The following is a 17,878-nucleotide window of genomic DNA, read 5'->3' as shown; positions in this document are numbered from 1 at the left end:
ACCAGAGAAACAGAATCAGTAAGTTAAATATATTAAGAAACTTATTGTAGGAAATTGGTTTACATGATTATTGGGGGCTGGCTAGACAAACCTGGAAATCTGTAGGGCAGACTGTTAAAAAAAAAAAAAAAAAGGTGGATTGGAACTCCTAGGCACAAGCCAAAGCCCCTGTCCACAGGCAGAATTGCTTCTTGTTTGGGGGTGCCTCAGCTCTGCTCTCAAGGCCTTTCAACTGACTTAGTCATATCTACAAAACCACTTTCAAAGCAACACCTAGATTAGTGTTTAACTGAATAACTGGGAACTCTAGCCTAGCCCAGATGATGCATAAAACTGTCACAGCCCACCCTTTGTCAGCTTGGCACCCAGATACATTTCCTTACACCATAATTAATTTCCAAGTAAAGACAGTAACACCTAACATTATACACCTGTTCTGCGTGCAACTGAAGATACATTAACCTTTTCCCCAGAAGTGGATGAAGACCCTTTGACTGATTTTTTTCTTACTCTTCTCCTTTGATATCCTGTAACTTAAATACTGTGATATAAAGTGAACTTATTAATCTATTGTGATAAGAGAATAGGAGGGAAGAAAACAAAAATATTGGCTTAACATATATACAAGCATATTCACAACAAAATAGGGAAGAAATACTCATAATTATACTTAGAGTCCCCATTTCTTCACCTGGTCATTTGGTTGTAGCTCTGTTCATTTTTCTAAAACCTGGTCTAGATGATATCACTGTACTTAACTAACGTCATGTTGAGTCAGGTCGTAGAGTGCGGTGCCGACTGAGCGCTTAACAGCTGAACGTGGGCTTCCAGTGCTTGCCTGTGAGTCTCCCCACATCTCCGTAGTGTCAGACTCCTGTCCCTTAAGAACTGTGTCCCTGCCTTACTGCTTTTTCTCATAGTGGTTTTTCCTCTTAGAAACCACTCCTGACATATTCTTCATCTTTGAAGAATAAAACTTTGTTATTTCTGTTTCTTTTTACAGGTTAGAGTTAATATATCATTTTTGTCCCCAAGGCACTTATACCTTTTAATTCAGTTCTTTTAAGGTATATACATTATTATGGCTAGGTGTTTACCTGTTTCCCGGTAGTATACCAGTTGAGAGCAGAAACTATTCATTTTTGTATTTTAAAAGAATGTTTAGTAAAGCACTTTATACAGTATTTTTTCCCTGGTAAATATTTGTTAAATGAATGCTAGAGAAGTAAATCAGTCTTTTTAAGGAAAGGTGTTTCTTCAAAACTACATCTCTTTTCCCTGTCTTCCCCCCCCCCCTCACCGCCCCCTTTCAGTTTTCCACTGTTGAGGACCTACTTGGTATCAAGCAGTGTGGGAGAAGCACAGTAGTGAGGAGACATTCTTCCTCAGAGCTCATGGCGAATATCGTGGCTCAGTGACAAGATTCTGTTTAAACTTTATTATTTCTTAGTTTCTAAAGTGATTTTTAAAAATAAATTCAAAGAAAACAAATAGGTGTAACGTAAAAAGTGACATTTCCTTTTCCTTAATCCTGGATCCTAGCCCCCTAGAAGTATGCGGTTTATTTTGGTGTGTACCCTTGTCGTACACATCTAGTTGCATATAAGTTTATCTAGTGTTAAAAAACAAAACAAAACTTCTTTTAAACCTAACAATATATTGCAGGTGTCTTTATATACCCATACCAGATAGATCTAACTCAATTTTAGTGACTGAATGTTGTACGTTTTATGCCTGTAGCATAATTTATCCAACTCCTTCTATTGATGGACATGTAGATTTTCTCAGCAGTATTTTGCTATTGTAATTCTCATACATAATCTGTTTCTTCTTGTATTTCTGAGGGATAGATTGTTTAGAAGTGAGATTTATGAGCTGTTGGCTTTGCATTTTGATGAGTGCTCAAAGACTGAGGAAGTTAAATTATTTGCCAAGAATTTTAATTGTATATTTTTCATGACCTTGCATTTACATTTCTTTTCACCGTCTCAGCAAGTCTGGAAAAGTTTGAAATTCCAGTAAAAATTCGTTTGAGCCCTGAACCGTGGACCCCTGAAACTGGTCTGGTGACAGATGCCTTCAAGCTGAAACGCAAAGAGCTTAAAACACATTACCAGGCGGACATTGAGCGAATGTATGGAAGAAAATAATTATTCTCTTTCAGCATCAGTTTGCTGCAGGGAGCTCAGATCAAATAGGAAAATACTTGAAATGCATGTCTCAAACTGTGAGGCAGACTCCATTCCTCATATTAAACCTAAACTGTTATTTCTCATGACATCACCATTTTTAACTAACAGGATTAGTAAAATATTAAGACAGCAAACTTGTGTCTGTCTCTTCTTTCTTCCCCTCCTCCAAGTTACTTTACCACCTAGGACTGCACTTGTCAGCATGAGGACTTTTTTGAATCATCTTGGGGGAACAGTGATTTTAAAACCTCAAGTTTTTAAACATGATTTGTATGTTCTGTATAGTGTTCAGTTTGTAACTTTTTAAAGTTTGGATGTATAGAGGGATAAATAGGAAATACAAGAATTGGTTATTTGGGGGGCTTTTTTACTTACAGTATTTAAACATGCAAGGGTATGGATGTGAAATTATGTAAATTTAATTCAAATGCTTATGAATCAAATCATTGTTGAACAAAAGATTTGTTGCTGTGTAATTATTGTCTTGTATGCATTTGAGAGAAATAAATATACCCATACTTATGTTTTAAGAAATTGAGACCTTGTGAATATATGCCTGACAGTGTCTTCTTTATATATTTATTTTTTCTTAGAAAAAAAATTAAGTTTGGTTGGTCCTGCATGAAACAAAATAGCAATAGAGGGTTATGGTTTCATAGTAAAGAAGAAAACACAGCAAGGGTAGCACCAGTGGATCATTCATCTCTGGTAGTTTACCATCAGAATATCAGAGTCTTCTAGTCAGCTGTGGAAACTAGGAAACTAAAGTTTTAGAATTGGGCGCAATTTGAAAAGTTAAGGTAGAATTAAAAAAAAAAGGGATGGAACGTTATTCTTTATTTCATTGACTACATGTACATTGAGTTGTCTGTGTTTATGACATATTAGTCACGGATAATTATTCTGTCCCACTCTACTTTTAGTCTAGCTGTTTAGTGATATATCTCATTTCCAAATTAGGATTATTTTCTTGGATAGTTTGCACTGGGTGTGTGTGTCAGCCACTGTCAGTGTCTGTTGGCACCTTATTGAAAAAGCACCTTATCTTTTCTACCATAACCTTTCTACACTAGAAAATGAAATAATTGAGAATGCTTCTAATAATAGCATTCTTACTATGATACATGAGCATTTAACTTTATAATGAGGTGAGTTAAGATTTAATTTGCAGGTTTTTAATGTCAGTGTGGAAATTATTTGTGATTCTAAAAATACTGTGTTATATATAGTACGTCTTTTCATATGTATTGCTTGTCCGTTGTTTGGCTATTATTAAGAGTGATGTTGCACCAATTAAGATGTGTTTAGACTAGGATGTAAAAAAATCATAGGTACCATGTTTTTCATGTCGTATTAGTTATTTTCTTGATTCTCAGTTACTTTGGGCACCAAGAAGGCAAAACAAAACAAAAATACACATATGTGAAAAGGTATGAATGTAGATCTGCGTAGGATAGTGGGAGTGTTGAGGACATGTAACCCTGTAGTTTTTGGCCATATCATGAACACATCGTATTTGGAGATATTGTAATATGGTGTTTTTTGTTTTAAACTTTTCTTGTACTCATGTATATATTTGTATTATGTTTTGAATGCTTTTCTGGTCATAGTTTAAGTTTTCACAGAGTTTTGAAAAACTGCCAAGAAGAAGTAAAAATAGGGAAAAATTAAATGGAGCCTCTCTAAAATGTTGTGATCTAAACATTAAAGTTAGCTTGGGTGGACAGAATTTGTTTCTGATGCTTTATCTTTAGAATTATTACTTGCTTTCAAATGACTTTTGGAAAGTATTTAGAAAAAACTATTCAGCGCTTCAAAGGAGAGATATCAGTATAACTGTGACTTGAAATAGTGGCATATGAATATGTAGCTTATCACTGATTCAGAATAAAAGTTGTTTCTTTTCAGAAACATCTAATAAGACTGGCTTAATCTGTACATAGTCCCATTTTTCTCTCTGTCTCTCTTTTTTTTTTTATAATTCCTTTAATTCCTAAAATACCAGATGCCAGGTGTCACATGCCACAGCAGAATATGAAATTAAATAAGTAGAATCCCCTTTCCAATTACTTTCTAATCCAAACCATGTTTAGTGACTTGGAAAATAGTACGTTTTAATGTTATCCTTTCAAAAAAGAAAAAGTTGGTTGATTTTGGGGGGGGAAAACCACCCAACAACTGTAATTTGATTATAAGAAAAATACTGGTTTAACCAGAAGATACTTGGAGGGAAACTTTCAGGAATTTCACAGTAAATGGCTAAGTCTAATTAATATACACGTCTGAAAAGAGACTATAGATTCTAAAAGGATGTCTTCTGAGAACTGTTGTTTCCCAGAAGTAAGCTACATGAAGAGTTCTTGAATCTCTCCTGTAAGTCTAGCAGTTTACATCAGGTAGATTGGTGGCCACCTCTGTCCCGTCGTTCCCCCCCCCCCCCCGACCCCGCCCCGCCCCACATCCCCACTCCCCCTGCTGGTATTTCTTAGCTTAAACTTCATTAGAAAGTTCTTACTGACAACAGAACAAAACTGTAAGCGTTAGCTACTTTTTAATACTACTTTGTTTTTAAGTAATGGATTTGATATCTATGATCTCTAAAGTTTCTGATATTAAAACTCAGTATTTTGTTTTTCCAAAGAAAGAAAAGCTCTCTCCATAAAAGTCAAACTTGATTTGACATTCCTGAAATACTCATTGAAAAGGAGTTAGGAGAATTGTCTTTCTCGGCCTAGCAATCCACTTGAAGGGAGACTTTACTGGAGCTCTGTTTGAACGCGCAGGCTCAGCGGCCATGGCTCAGCGGCCATGGCTCACGGGCCCAGCCGCTCCGCGGCATGTGGGATCTTCCCGGACCGGGGCACGAACCCGTGTCCCCCGCATCGGCAGGTGGACTCTCAACCACTGCGCCACCAGGGAAGCCCGAGAAACTCTGTTCTTGATGTGCCTGCTTTGCTAGCATTCTGTCCTCACTTGCCCTGAGCCCCCTGAGTCCCTCCCTCCCTTGGGCTTTGAGGGCACAGGAGCCACACTGTCCGCCAAGTCAGTGGTGATAGGTTTTCTGCGCGTAGAACATTCACATAGCTTGAAGGCTTGCATAGAGATGATAAATCAGAATTTGGCATTAAAATTTGTGGGGCAAAGGCAAGGTGGCAGCAATGAAACATCCAAATTTCGTGCCTGCACGGAGTCCTGGCGTCACGGGAGGAAGCTTCCTGTCTCTGAAACCGACCCCTCCCTGCCTTCAGCTGCTGTGCATGTTGGTTTCTGACAAGACCGGGTGTATGTACCTTTATACTAACGTGAACTTCTATAAACGTAGGTCTTTGTGTGTAGTCTTGTAACTGTAACAAAACATATGGCAGCTTCAGTGTTTGGTTTGAATCAGTTTAAAAAGATTATTGTGCCTCATTTCTGTCATTAACGTTGCTCAGATTATTAAACATAGGTAGCTTAGTATTTCTGCCATATCAAATACACCTGTAATTTTAGGATGAGGTAAGTAGGTCTCTGTTGTCATGGAAAGATTCTTCGGACATATCCGTGTAAAAACAGCAGGCTATGTACCTGTGTTGCCTGATTTTAAGTAATGAAAATACGTTAACCTTCAATCTGATTCCCCTCCAGCACTCCTGTCTCAGATTCCCTTCTCATTGGCCAACATGCAGGCACGCAGGCTACAAGGGCACGTCTGTTTAGAAACCACCTTTCACCCCAGGGCCTTGACATGGGACTGAGTAGCTGTTGCTTAACTTTTCTGAGCGGATTAAAGTGTTAAAATTATAATGAGGGATATGTGTGTCCACATTTAATGTTACGTGCATTTTTTTAGTCAGTTCAGACTTCTCAAAACACTCTTCAGCAAACCCTTCCGCATCAGTGCCTTTCTTTACTGATGCCTTTGAATACTGTTCACTTTGGTGGGATTCATTCAGGGGCAACTTCTCCCATTTGGTGGTGGTTCAGGCTGGGCTGGAAAGGAAGAAGGGCAAGAAGGTGCTGATGTATAAAATACCAGCCCTAACAGCCCAGCAGTGTGTGCCCTGGAAGCCCGCTGTGTGGGTGCTGAGAGCTGGGCCTCTTGGTCCTGAGTTGCCCAGCCCCCACTCGGGCCTCGCCCCCTCCCCCTCCCCCCCCCAGGCGAGCCCGGGGCACGTTCCCCTCCTCTGCTACGTGCTTGGCCTGCCCTGCAAAATAGCCCTCTGCTCAGCTGCAGTGCTGACAACAGTATCGCTTACCTACCTGTCTGTGTTCCAATGATTTCTGCCTCAAGAGGAGTGTGGCAAAACCTCAGGGAGTAAAAAGAAAAAAGTGCCCACAAATGGAGGAAAGACAGCTGTTCTACAGCCACCTCACAAGTAGCCACCGGAATCTGATTTAAATCTGTTCGCTTGATCAGTAGCTCATCTTTGGAAAGCAAGATGTAGCAGAGGCTGAAAATGTTCTTATGTTTTTTGCCCATTAATTCCACTTCTAGGAGTCTAAGAAAATACCCAAGATGTGGATTGAGAGTTCCTGCACGACCTTCATTGTGACGTTGTTTACAGTAATACCCAAACAGGTGATATTATATAACATTCATTTGATTCATTTGATGGGTTATGTAGGCAAGAAAAGTGTCACTGCAACTTCTTTTATTATGAACATTATTTCATATTATGCATCATTTTGGGGGGAAGAAAGTGGGAATAAAACTGCGGCAGGCTCTTCCAGTCATAAATCTGTGTGTGTGTTTGTATGCATGTATAAATGTGCGTGTGTGTATTGCATAGAGAAGAGCCTGGAAGAAAACGTGCTAACATGGTGGTTTAGGGAGTGTGGCTGACTTATTTTTCTCTTCCTACTTTATTAAAAGCTTTTTACAATGGCATTTCTTACTCTTGTCATAAAAATCCAAGCTTATAAGAACAACTAGTTTAAAGCTTTTTTATTTTTCTTATTCTGGCAAAATTAATAATTTTTAAGAGAAAAAAAAGTCTTGAAATTGTCTCATGTTTTGGTAAAGAAATAACCAGAAACCCTTATATTTTCTAATCTCTTATTTATATTAGTTTCCTAGGGCTGTCATAAACTAGTACCACAGATTGGGTGATTTAAACAAGAGGAATCTATTCTCTCACATTTCTGGGGGCTAGAAGCCCGAAATCGAGGTATCGGCTGGGCCGGGCTCCCTCTGAGACCTCTAGGAGAATCCTTCCTTGCTTCTTCGTTGCTTTTGGAGGTTTGCGTGATCTTTGGTATTCCTTGGTGGGTAGATGCATGTCTCCAGTTCTCTGTCTTCACATGGCATTCTCTCCATGTCTTCATCTTCCCTTTGCAAATATCCCTGTATCTAAATTTCCCCTTTTTATAAGGACTTGGTCATGATTGGGTTAAGGCCTACCCTAATGACCTCATTTTAACCGGACCATCTGCAATGAGTATCTCCAAATAAGGTCCCATTCTGAGATTTAGGAGCTAGGACTACAACATACCTCTTTTTTTTTGGAGCAGAGGGAGACACAATTCAGCCCATAGCTGAATTTGTATATTTTTTGAAAACTTTCTTCAATTTTACTTTTTTTTTTTTTTTTTTGTGGTACACGGGCCTCTCACCGTTGTGGCCTCTCCCGCTGCGGAGCACAGGCTCCGGACGCGCAGGCTCAGTGGCCATGGCTCACGGGCCCAGCCGCTCCACTGCATGTGGGATCTTCCCGGACCGAGGCACGAACCCGTGTCCCCTGCATCGGCAGGCGGACTCTCAACCACTGTGCCACCAGGGAAGCCCTTCAATTTTACTCTTGCTTATCAGTTTTATTCTGTTTGTTCTGTCTTTATAATGTGATACGTGAGTACCTGCTCCAGTCTTCTACTCTTACATTAAACATGTTTTCCCTTGGTAATTCCTTCCCTGTTATGAATATCTTTATTTTCATATACTTAGTTTGATTTTTTTCCTCTTATTTACTGTTTCATTGCTTTATTTGAATTTTGCCATAACCAAATACTGTGGAACTTTTGTCCTCCAAGCAGATCTTTTCTAAACCCTTCATGTATATCCAATAGATTTGTTACATTCTTCTCCTTCCCCTCTAATGTGGAACTTTATCAGTATCAGCTCAGGTGGTTTATTGTTTTTCAGATCATCCATTTAAATAAGTGTAGGTAATCTGCTCATCTTTAAAAGCAGCTCCCACAAGAAATGGAAGATCAGAGAGGTGGTGCTTTCCTCCTATGTTTTCCCTGAAAGGCAAAAGTTCTCCTCTGCTCTTTGGTTTTGTCTTTGGCTGATACGCTGATTCTGTGTTATGGCACTGGTGTATTCTTGGCTTGTTTCCTCTCTGCCCCCAGTCCAGTGGCCACCCCTGTGGGATGGTTATTGCGAGTCCTTTAAAGACCAGGCCTGTGACTCCATCCCTACTGTGAAACTTTTAAAAAGTTTCATTTGAAAGTAATTCCAGACATAAAACATTGCAAAAATATAATAGTTTTTAAAGAATTGCTGATTTAACATAATAGATGAATGTATGCCCATTATAAAATTTCTAGCAATTCAGAAATATAAACTGAAAATAAAAATTCTCCATCTACACACAGAGTTTTTAAACAGCTTATTAAAGGCTGAATTATATCCCTCCCCTCAGTTCATCTGTTGAAGCCCTAACGCCCAGTACCTCAGAATGCGACTGGAGACTGGGCCTTTAATGAGGTAATTAAATTAAAGTGAGGCCTTTAGAGTGGGCCTTAATCCAATATGGTTGGTGTCCTTATATGGAGAGGTTAGGACACAGACACACACAGAGGGAAGAACTTGAGACAAGCCAAGGAGAGCGGCTTTAGAAGAAACAACCCTGCCAACACCTTGACCTCAGATGTCCAGCCTCTGGAATTGCGAGAAAGATTTTAGTTGTTTAAGCCCCCCGGTCTGTGGTGTTTGTCTTAGCAGCCCTAGCAAACTAGTACAGAGCATAAGTGGACCATGGTGTATATTCTGGAACTTGCCTTTTTTTCATGGAGGGTACACTGGGCATCTTCCCAGGTCAGTATGCATAGGTTTACCTAATTAATTAATAATGTGATCTTTTTAATGGCTTCATAGTATTCCATAGCATGGATGTATTGTATAGTGTGTTTAATCATTTTATTGCTGGGCATTTAGGTTGTTGAAAATTTCACTACTAGGATCAGTGTGACAACAGACAGCCCTGACTAAGATTTTTGTGCCTAAGTGGAAACTCATCTATAGGATAGCTCCCTGATAGCGGACTGGCTAGATCAAACCTTTTGCAAGCTATTCAACTGCTATTTTGTTTTGAATGTATATATCCTAACTCCTCCGGTAAATTTCAGTTCCAGAGGATGTGAGTCCTTTAGTGATCCTTTGTATCCTCCTAGTCTAGTGTAATATGACTTTCTCCTGAAAGATTCTGAATAAGTGCTACTGTTTTGCTTTCATCAGTTAGCCTTTAATTCAGTCTAAAATGCAGGGAACAAGGCGAAAGATGGTGAGCAACGTGACCCTGGCAGGCCCGTCCCTGTGAGCCGCCATGGACCCAGTGTCAGGTTAGGTTTTTTTGGTCATATGTTTCCTCCCTCCCTCCCTCTCTCTCTCCCTTCTTTTTTCCCTGATTACAAAGCATAATTTCATATGCCTTTTGAGTCCTTTGTGGAATTGTTTTGTTCTGCTGTTTCCCAGGAACACACTAGTAATGAGTAACATAAAACCGAATCCAGTTCCATTAATCAAGCAGAGCTCATGCAGGTATTTTCTGTGGAACTTAGGCAGCCTTGCTGTCGTGTATCTTGCCTTGCCTCCTCCGCGGCATTTACAGGAAGCAGCAGGGGCTGTGTGGGGGTAACTGATGTTGCTGTCTGCCACCGACTACCACCTGTTGTACCGTGAATCAGCAGCCCCGTGACACTGTCCAACACACATGCGGAATGTTTGTCAGCTGCCACTTCCCGTCTTCCCAAAGTGGCGTAGTCACAGAGCCTCTCTCTCTCAGACTCAGGGCACTCTGGGCAGCAGGAAAGGCTATTTCCAGAGGTAGAGAGGATGATGGATGCAGACTCACCATAGCAAGACACCTACAGCCACTAGTCATCTCCATGCCCTTGATGTTGAAACTGATTATGGATACGTGAAGAAAAGGATGGTTCTGGGATTGCAGTGTTGGTAACAAGAATTACCTTTTGAATTTTATGATCGGTCTCTCTATTTACCCCCCAAGTCCTGTCTTTTTTTTTTTTTTGCTTTAAAGATATGGAAAAAATAATTTCAATTTTATTGGAAAAACCTCTTGAACAGCCATGCTCCGTGAGATGCTAACAATTCTCATGCTTGTGGGTTCTGGAATAATAATAATAATGTAATGATAGTTATTATTATTATAGTTAACACTGAGAATTAGCCAAGTATTTGATGTGTGTTAATCCCCATGACAGAGCCACAAAAAAGGGTGTCCTTATTCATCTTGCTTTACATGAGGAAGCTGAGACTTACAGCAGTTAAATGAGTAAGTGACAGAGCCGGGTAGGCACTGAGTCCGTCTGACACACATTGCAGACTAGTTTGGTGGACCCCAGCCTCCTAGACTCCAGACTCTCTTGGTTAACGCTGCCAGGCCTTTCCGAGCTGTCCTGCTGGTCCTGACCTGTTGACTGGCTGTAATAGCTCCAGACCTCTCATCCCTGCCTTGTTGACCCAGGATGCTAACCATATTCTGCCCGCGTAGTCTCCCACCCTTGCTTCTCCAGGCCTGCCCCAGTGTCCAGGAGTGGCACTGACATCTTTCCTGAGAAGTCAGTGAAATGACAACCACTCAGCTGATGGCTTACTGTGTGCCCCACACGGCGCCAGACGCTTTATGTAGACGAGGTATAAATGAACACATTGACTATATGAAAACAGGAAGACTGCTATATCCTTAGAATGGAGTTTTGTTAACTTCGGTTTAGAGTGGACATCCTAGTTACCCTGTTCCTGACACGCACGTTTGAATTTCTATTTTGGTTTGAATTTGATAATTGTACCCACATTTTCCATTTAAATTTTCCATCTATTGGTTTCCTTTTTCTTTTTAAACTTTATTGAGGTATACTTTATATACCATAAAATTTACCCACTTGAAGTGTGTAATTCAGTGATATTTAGTCAATTTATAGAGTTGGGCAACCATCGCCACAATCCAGTTATAGAGCATTTCTCTAACCTCATAAAGATGCCTCGCCTGTTTACAGCCACTCTGGGGGCTTCTTTTGCTCCCTCCTGCCCCCACCCTGGACTTTAAAATACTTTCTCAAGGAGGGGGGTCAGAACTTGCACTGTGGACCTTCTGGGATTTCCTTCTCTGTTAGCACGAGCTGTGGTGTCTGGCATCAGTGCTAAAAGTCTAGTTGGTTCTCTATATCCTGGTGGCTTCAGATGCTGGCTCCCTCAGGGGGACCTCAGATATCTGCAGCCTCTCCCCTGGCGACATCACCCAGAGCTTTTCGATATGGGGACACAGACACCTGCTGTAGCCCCAGCAGGATCCCTCCCACCTCCACCCAGACTTTCCATGGGGCTCTTTCACCTTGATGAGGAGATTCTGTGGGACGAAAGAGAGCTGGCATGTCCTTGGGTACTAAGGGCAGCCTTCTCTGGGTGCAAGGTCAGCACAGACCTCCCCACTGCACCCACCTCTGCTTGGGGAAATGGTGGTGGCGGTGGGTGAGTTTGTTCCCGTCGCTTCTCCTGACTCACGTGGTTGCAACGTCATCTTCCCATGGCTCTTCTTCAGGTTTCGGCAACGCTGGAGTGGTTTGCCAGTCCTGCTGTTGAGCAGAGTGCTGGTGAGATGTAATTGCATCTCACACCTCACCATGTGACAGTGTACTGTGCTCCTATGCAACCCTAGACCTCTCCTCTCTGTCCCACTTTATGTATTTGTTTGTTCGCAAAAGTTGCCAAGGAGATGTGCCTCTTATGAACTGTGGACTGAGATCCTCACACCAGGAAGTGCAGAGCTACGTAGAATATAGAATCTTTGCTGTCACTGGGAGCTTTGTCCACGGCAGTCCCTTCACCTTTTGTTTGGGTATTTCACACACCAGTGTTCCATGTAATATACACTCCTTAGGTTGAGAAAAATTGAGGCTCAGAGACATTAAGTAAACTGGACATGGTCACACAGCAGAGATACACACAAACTAGGTCTGTCTGCAGACTGAGGAGTAACAAGGTGCAAGGAAGAAATCTTGTACCCAACACCAGGGACATAGATTAAAATGAAGGAACAGTCCTATGATGGACTATTATGCAGTTATTTAAATTCCTCTATTTAAAAATATTTAATTGAGCAACGGAGGCTGTTAGAAGCTATGGACAAAATGGAGCTTGTGAATATGCAGAGTGAAAAGCCCAGCGTGAGATGTGTAACGTGCTCACTCCACGAAGCGATGCACATTATAAGAGCACAAGCAAACAAAAAGGAGAATGGAGATAAAGTGAATGAATAAAAAAGGTACTGTTGACAAATATAGACTCCGTGAAGCACAACACCCCTCTGGCACCATTCCCCTTACATTTCTAGGTCTGTCTTTGGCTTCTCCTGTGTGGCTGTATCCTCCTCTAGCCAGCCCTTTAAACAGAAAGGGTTCATCAGGCTCAGTCCCAAGCCCTCTTCTCTCCCCAGGTGATCTCGTCCAAGCCCAAAGCTTCATAGCCAAAACACGCTGGTAACCCACACACTGCTGTCTCCAGCTCTGTCTTCTCTGAGTGCCAATCCAGTGGCTCTGTTTGCCGAACATCTCTACTTAGATGTCCCAAAGCACCTCTAAGTTAAATGCGTAATAATCCTGTCCATAAAAGCAAGCTCGGTCCTTTCAGCATGCTCTGTCTTAGTGAATGCAATCATTTGTCCATCTAGCTACGGCCTGGGTACCATCTTGGACTCCTCCCTTGCACTTATTTCCAGTAGCCAACCAGGCACCGACGCCTGTGTATCATGCCTTCTAAATCTCTCTTGAATGGTCCGTGTCTCCACCTCTGCCACCACCACTGTAGTGCAGTCTGTCATCAACACCCACCTCGATTGTGAAAATAGCCTACTCACCGGTCTTTCTGTGTTCATTGTCTATATTCCTGATTTTTCCCATGCTGCTACCAGGTTGATCTTTCCAAAACATGAATCTAATCATGCCTTAAAAAGAAAGTCTTATTGAGATATAATTCACATACCATACAATTTGCCCATCTCAAGTATAAAATTCATGCTTTTTAATATATTCACAGAGTAGTGCAAACATTGCCACAATCTAGTTTTAAGTATATTTCCATCACCCCAAAAAGAAACTACATATCCGTTAGCAGTGACCTTCCATTACCGTATATTCCCAGGCCTAGGCAAACACTAGTACTGTACTTTCTGTCTCTCTGGATTTCCCTATTCTGGACACTTTCTATAAATATAATCATACAGTATGTGGTGTTCTGGGACTGGCTTCTTTTACTTAGCGTAATGTTTTCAAGTTTCATCCATGTTGTAGCATGTGTCAGCCCCAGTTGAATGAAGGAATGATGGACTTGGGGCCTGAGGATATCGTGGGTGAATTCTCTAACACCAACCAGGTGTGTGATACAGTTGTCCCTCAGTATCTTTGGGGATTGGTTCCAAGAGCCCCTCAGATACCAAAATCCGCGGATGTTCAAGTCCCTTGTATAAAACGGCGTGGAATTTTCATATAACCTATGCACATCCTCCTGTGTACTTCGTCATCTCTCGATTAATTATAATACCTAATACAGTTGCTGGCACATAGCAGATTCAAGTTTTCACCTTTGGAGCTTTCTGGAATTTTTTTCCGAATATTTTCCATTAGTAGTTGGTTGAATCTGTGGATATGGGACCCATGGATACAAACGGCTGACTGTACATCACTTCTCTCTCCCAGGCTAAGTGTTCTGATCCATAAATGAAAGCTGTGAACTGGTTGTGATGATTCCACTGGCTACAGTATAATGGGCTTAGACTAGTACCTGGAGTTGCTGATGCTAGAGAAATGGTTGTTGAATCTGAATCTGTGCAGTTTCCATGGGCACAAACCATCCTCTTTCCTGGTCTAAACTCTTACTCACAGGGCTTTGTAACTGGCAATCTCTACTTCTCCATTAGTCAGAATCCTTCACATCCTTCCAGGTTGACCTGAAAACTCCCCTCCTTTGTGACCTCTTTCCTTACTAGCTGAACCCGCAGTGATCAGTCCCACCTCTGACTTCTCACTGTCTTGTATCACTTCTTTGATAATTTCTTCTTCTCCTGTGTTCTCTGTCTCTCTTTTTCTAGAAGTCTTGTTAGTCTGATATTGGATCCGTGGATTGGTCTTCTGTTATCTTTTCTATCTTCTTTTTTTTAATCTCGTGTTTTGGACCTTATTTTTGGGACGTCATCTTAGTTTTACTTTCCAATTCTTGTGATGAATTTTTCTGTTTGTAGTCATTTAAAATTTTTCAATAGTTCTTATTTTTGTCACAATTTTCCTTTCTTTAGCATCCTATTTTTATTTTATGGTGCAGTTACTGATTAGAGTTTTCTTTTTTTGAGTTCTCATCTATAACTCATTTTTCTGTAAATTTGTTGGAGTCATTAAAAAAATAAAGGTCTCTATGCTGAATGGCTGGTCATACTTGCGTTCATTCAAATTAAAGTGTGAGGCAATAAAAATGTCCTGTATGTGGGCAGGACCTGTTAACTGGAGGGCTTTGGAGTTTGAGAGCAGCCTGAATGCCGGAATGCAGAGATGTTTCCAGTGGGGCCGTTTGATTTGTTTTGAGGAGAACTCTCTGATGATTAGACTGGAGAACTGGGTGGGTGTGGGTGCTGTCTGGATACCAGGTGTTTAAAGTGAGTGCAGTGGGGCAATGCAGCTGCTTCTTGTTCACAACTTCATTTCACTGTATTCATCATTCCTGTTGTTTCTGAGTTCTGAAACTCACCAGGGTTTGGCAGAATAGACAAGCTTTTTTTCTGGAATGTATTCCCTTCCACACAGACTCCAGGCTGTGATTTCCTGTTATTTTCATTTTAACCTGCCTTCAGCCATCCTCTATCTTCCAGACATGTGTTGAATTTTCATTAACCACCTCCTCTCTTTAATTTTCTTTACTGTTGTTGGGTTTATGTCCACTTAAATTTTCTGGCTACCATTTTTTGGGGGTTTTTTTTGCGGTACGCGGGCCTCTCACTGTTGTGGCCTCTCCCGTTGCGGAGCACAGGCTCCGGACGCGCAGGCCCAGCAGCCATGTCTTACGGGCCTAGCCGCTCCACGGCTTGTGGGATCTTCCTGGACCGGGGCACGAACCCGTGTCCCCTGCATCGGCAGGCGGACTCTCAACCACTGCGCCACCAGGGAAGCCCCTGGCTACCACTTTAATAGGAACTCAGGAGTGGGAAGGAGTTAAACATATTCAACTTTCCATCTAGAACTTTCTATACTACTTATTTAATTATTCAAATCAAGATAATTTTCTGCTTATGAGACTGGATTGTTAGGGATCATGTTTATTCTTTACTTCTTGAAGTCTAGCTCAATTTCTTCTATGTGGGTGCTCAATTGATGTTTCCCAATTGAGCTTTAACATGTAAGGTCCGCCACTTTACTTCCTGTTTCACGTTTTTATCTGTCCTCACAAGTGCAATTTCTCCTAAGATGGACTCACATCTGGAGAGCCATTTGCATCTCCATCTTATGGCCTTTTCTATTTTCTGTCTTGACTGTGCACTTCTGCAGGATTTGAAAGAGATGAGAAAATATGGTGAGTACCCTCGGTGGAGAGATTCATATTCTATAACTCGTCTTCAAAGTGATAGTCCTCTTGGCTTACTTTCCTTCCAGGGAAAAGCATAACCTGGGCATTTTATCCCTTATCTCTTGCTTGTTTTGGCTCACTAGGAAGAGTAGTTTATTTCCTTTTGTAAGTGCCAGAGTTCTCTGAGTTGGGGGGCGCCTTTCCCTCGTTCCCCACGGCTCTGAACACACACCTCCATGCCCCCACCCCACATACCCTAGTATACGCTGGACATTTTTCCCCTCAAAAGAAAACCAAATTGGTACTCTCATCCAAGTAAAAATCATCAAGCGGAGCAGCACGACATGGTCCTTAAATCCCATAGGTCATATTTTTGGCAAATAGCTGTGTCCTGTAACTGTCATTCCCATAATATCCAGCTTACTCATCATCGAATGCATGACATTTTCTTGGTCTTGGAATGTTCCATCTCAATTAATATTGGAGGAAAAAAAGTCATTCTTCTACACTGTATATGGAAAAAAAGTACATCATGGGGGTTTCCCCGGTGGCACAGTGGATAAGAAGAATCTGCCTGCCAATGCAGGGGACACGGGTTCGAGCCCTGGTCCAGGAAGATCCCACATGCCCCAGAGCAACTAAGCCCACAAGCCACAATTACTGAGCTACTCACCGCAACTACTGAGCCTGTGTGCTGCAACTACTGAAGCCCGCGCGCCTAGAGCCCCTGCTCTGCAGAAAGAGAAGCCACCGCAATGAGGAGCCCGCGCACTACAACGAAGACCCAACACAGCCAAATTAAAAAAAATATATATATATATACATCATGGAGACTTTTCTCATCAAACTATAGAAGAGAAATTGGTGCCCTGCTGGGGTCTCCCAGGGGAGATGACTGGTCCAGCTCAGGAGGAAAGCTGGAAGATTCATGTATTGTGTACTTGGAAAAATTCATTGGGATGTTTTTTCTTTTTGTGCTTCAGTAATTAATAAAACCACCCCAATTTATTCACAACATGTATTCAACACAGAATAAAATTTTATTTGCACAGAATAAAATTTAACAAATCCATAATCCAACCCATTTGGAAATAGACAATATAAGAAAGAACATTGATTTTGGGGGACTAAGAAAGACATGACTTTGAATAGTAACTCAGCACCATCTTCTTGCTTTCTATCTTTCTATTTATTTACTATTGTGGTAAAATATATATTAAATTTACCATTTTGACCATTTTTAAGTGTGCAGTTCACACATTCACAGTGTTGTGCAACTATTACCACCTTCCATTTACAGAAGATTTTCATTATCCCAAACTGAAACTGTGCCCATTAATACTAATTCCCCATTTCTCCCTCCTCCCCTCCTAGTAAACGCTGTTCAAGTTTTTGTCTCTATGAATTGAATTTGCCTATTCTAGGTACCTCATTTAAATAGACTAATTTACAAATTAGTAAATTACAAATATTGTGACAGTACAATATTTGTCCTTTTGTGTTTGTCTCTTTTCGCTCAGTGTAGTGATTTCAAGGTTCATCCATGTTGTACGTAACATGTGTCAGAATTTCATTCCTTTAAAAAGCTGGTTCCGCTGTACGTATAGACCACATTTTGTTTATTCATTCATCTGTTTATGGGTATTTGGGTTGTTCCCACCTTTTGTTTATGGTGGCTAATGCTGCTTTGAATATTGGTGTAGAAATATCTGAGTTCCTGCTTTCATTTCTTTGGGGTGTACCCCCAGAAGTAGCATTGTGGGACCATAGGGTAATTCTATGCTTAAGGCTTTAAGGAATCATCACAGTTTTCCACAGCATCAGCATCATTTTACAGATGAGGAAGATGAGGCTTGGAGAGGTTGCCTTACTAGCCCAAGGTCACATAGCTGGCCTCTAAGGAGAGTTACTAATTTAG

At 41.2% G+C, this 17,878-nt stretch overlaps 1 protein-coding gene across 2 annotated transcripts in view; it reads left to right on the top strand.

Annotated features, from left to right (window-relative positions):
• The window catches only part of ACSL3 (acyl-CoA synthetase long chain family member 3), an 81,005-nt gene extending 78,275 nt beyond the window's left edge, over nt 1–2,730 (top strand). For both annotated transcript variants that reach the window (XM_030835588.2, XM_030835676.2), the window contains one exon: nt 1,993–2,730. In XM_030835588.2, coding sequence (XP_030691448.1) covers nt 1,993–2,150 — 158 coding nt within the window. In that variant the 3' untranslated portion in view covers nt 2,151–2,730. The remainder of the gene's footprint in view (nt 1–1,992) is intronic.
• The last annotated feature ends 15,148 nt before the right edge of the window (nt 2,731–17,878 follow it).

The sequence above is a fragment of the Globicephala melas genome, chromosome 7 (assembly GCF_963455315.2).
Source record: "Globicephala melas chromosome 7, mGloMel1.2, whole genome shotgun sequence".
Lineage (NCBI taxonomy): Eukaryota > Metazoa > Chordata > Mammalia > Artiodactyla > Delphinidae > Globicephala > Globicephala melas.
Note: the sequence above shows the minus strand (reverse complement) of the source record. Positions and strands in the feature narration are given on the sequence as shown.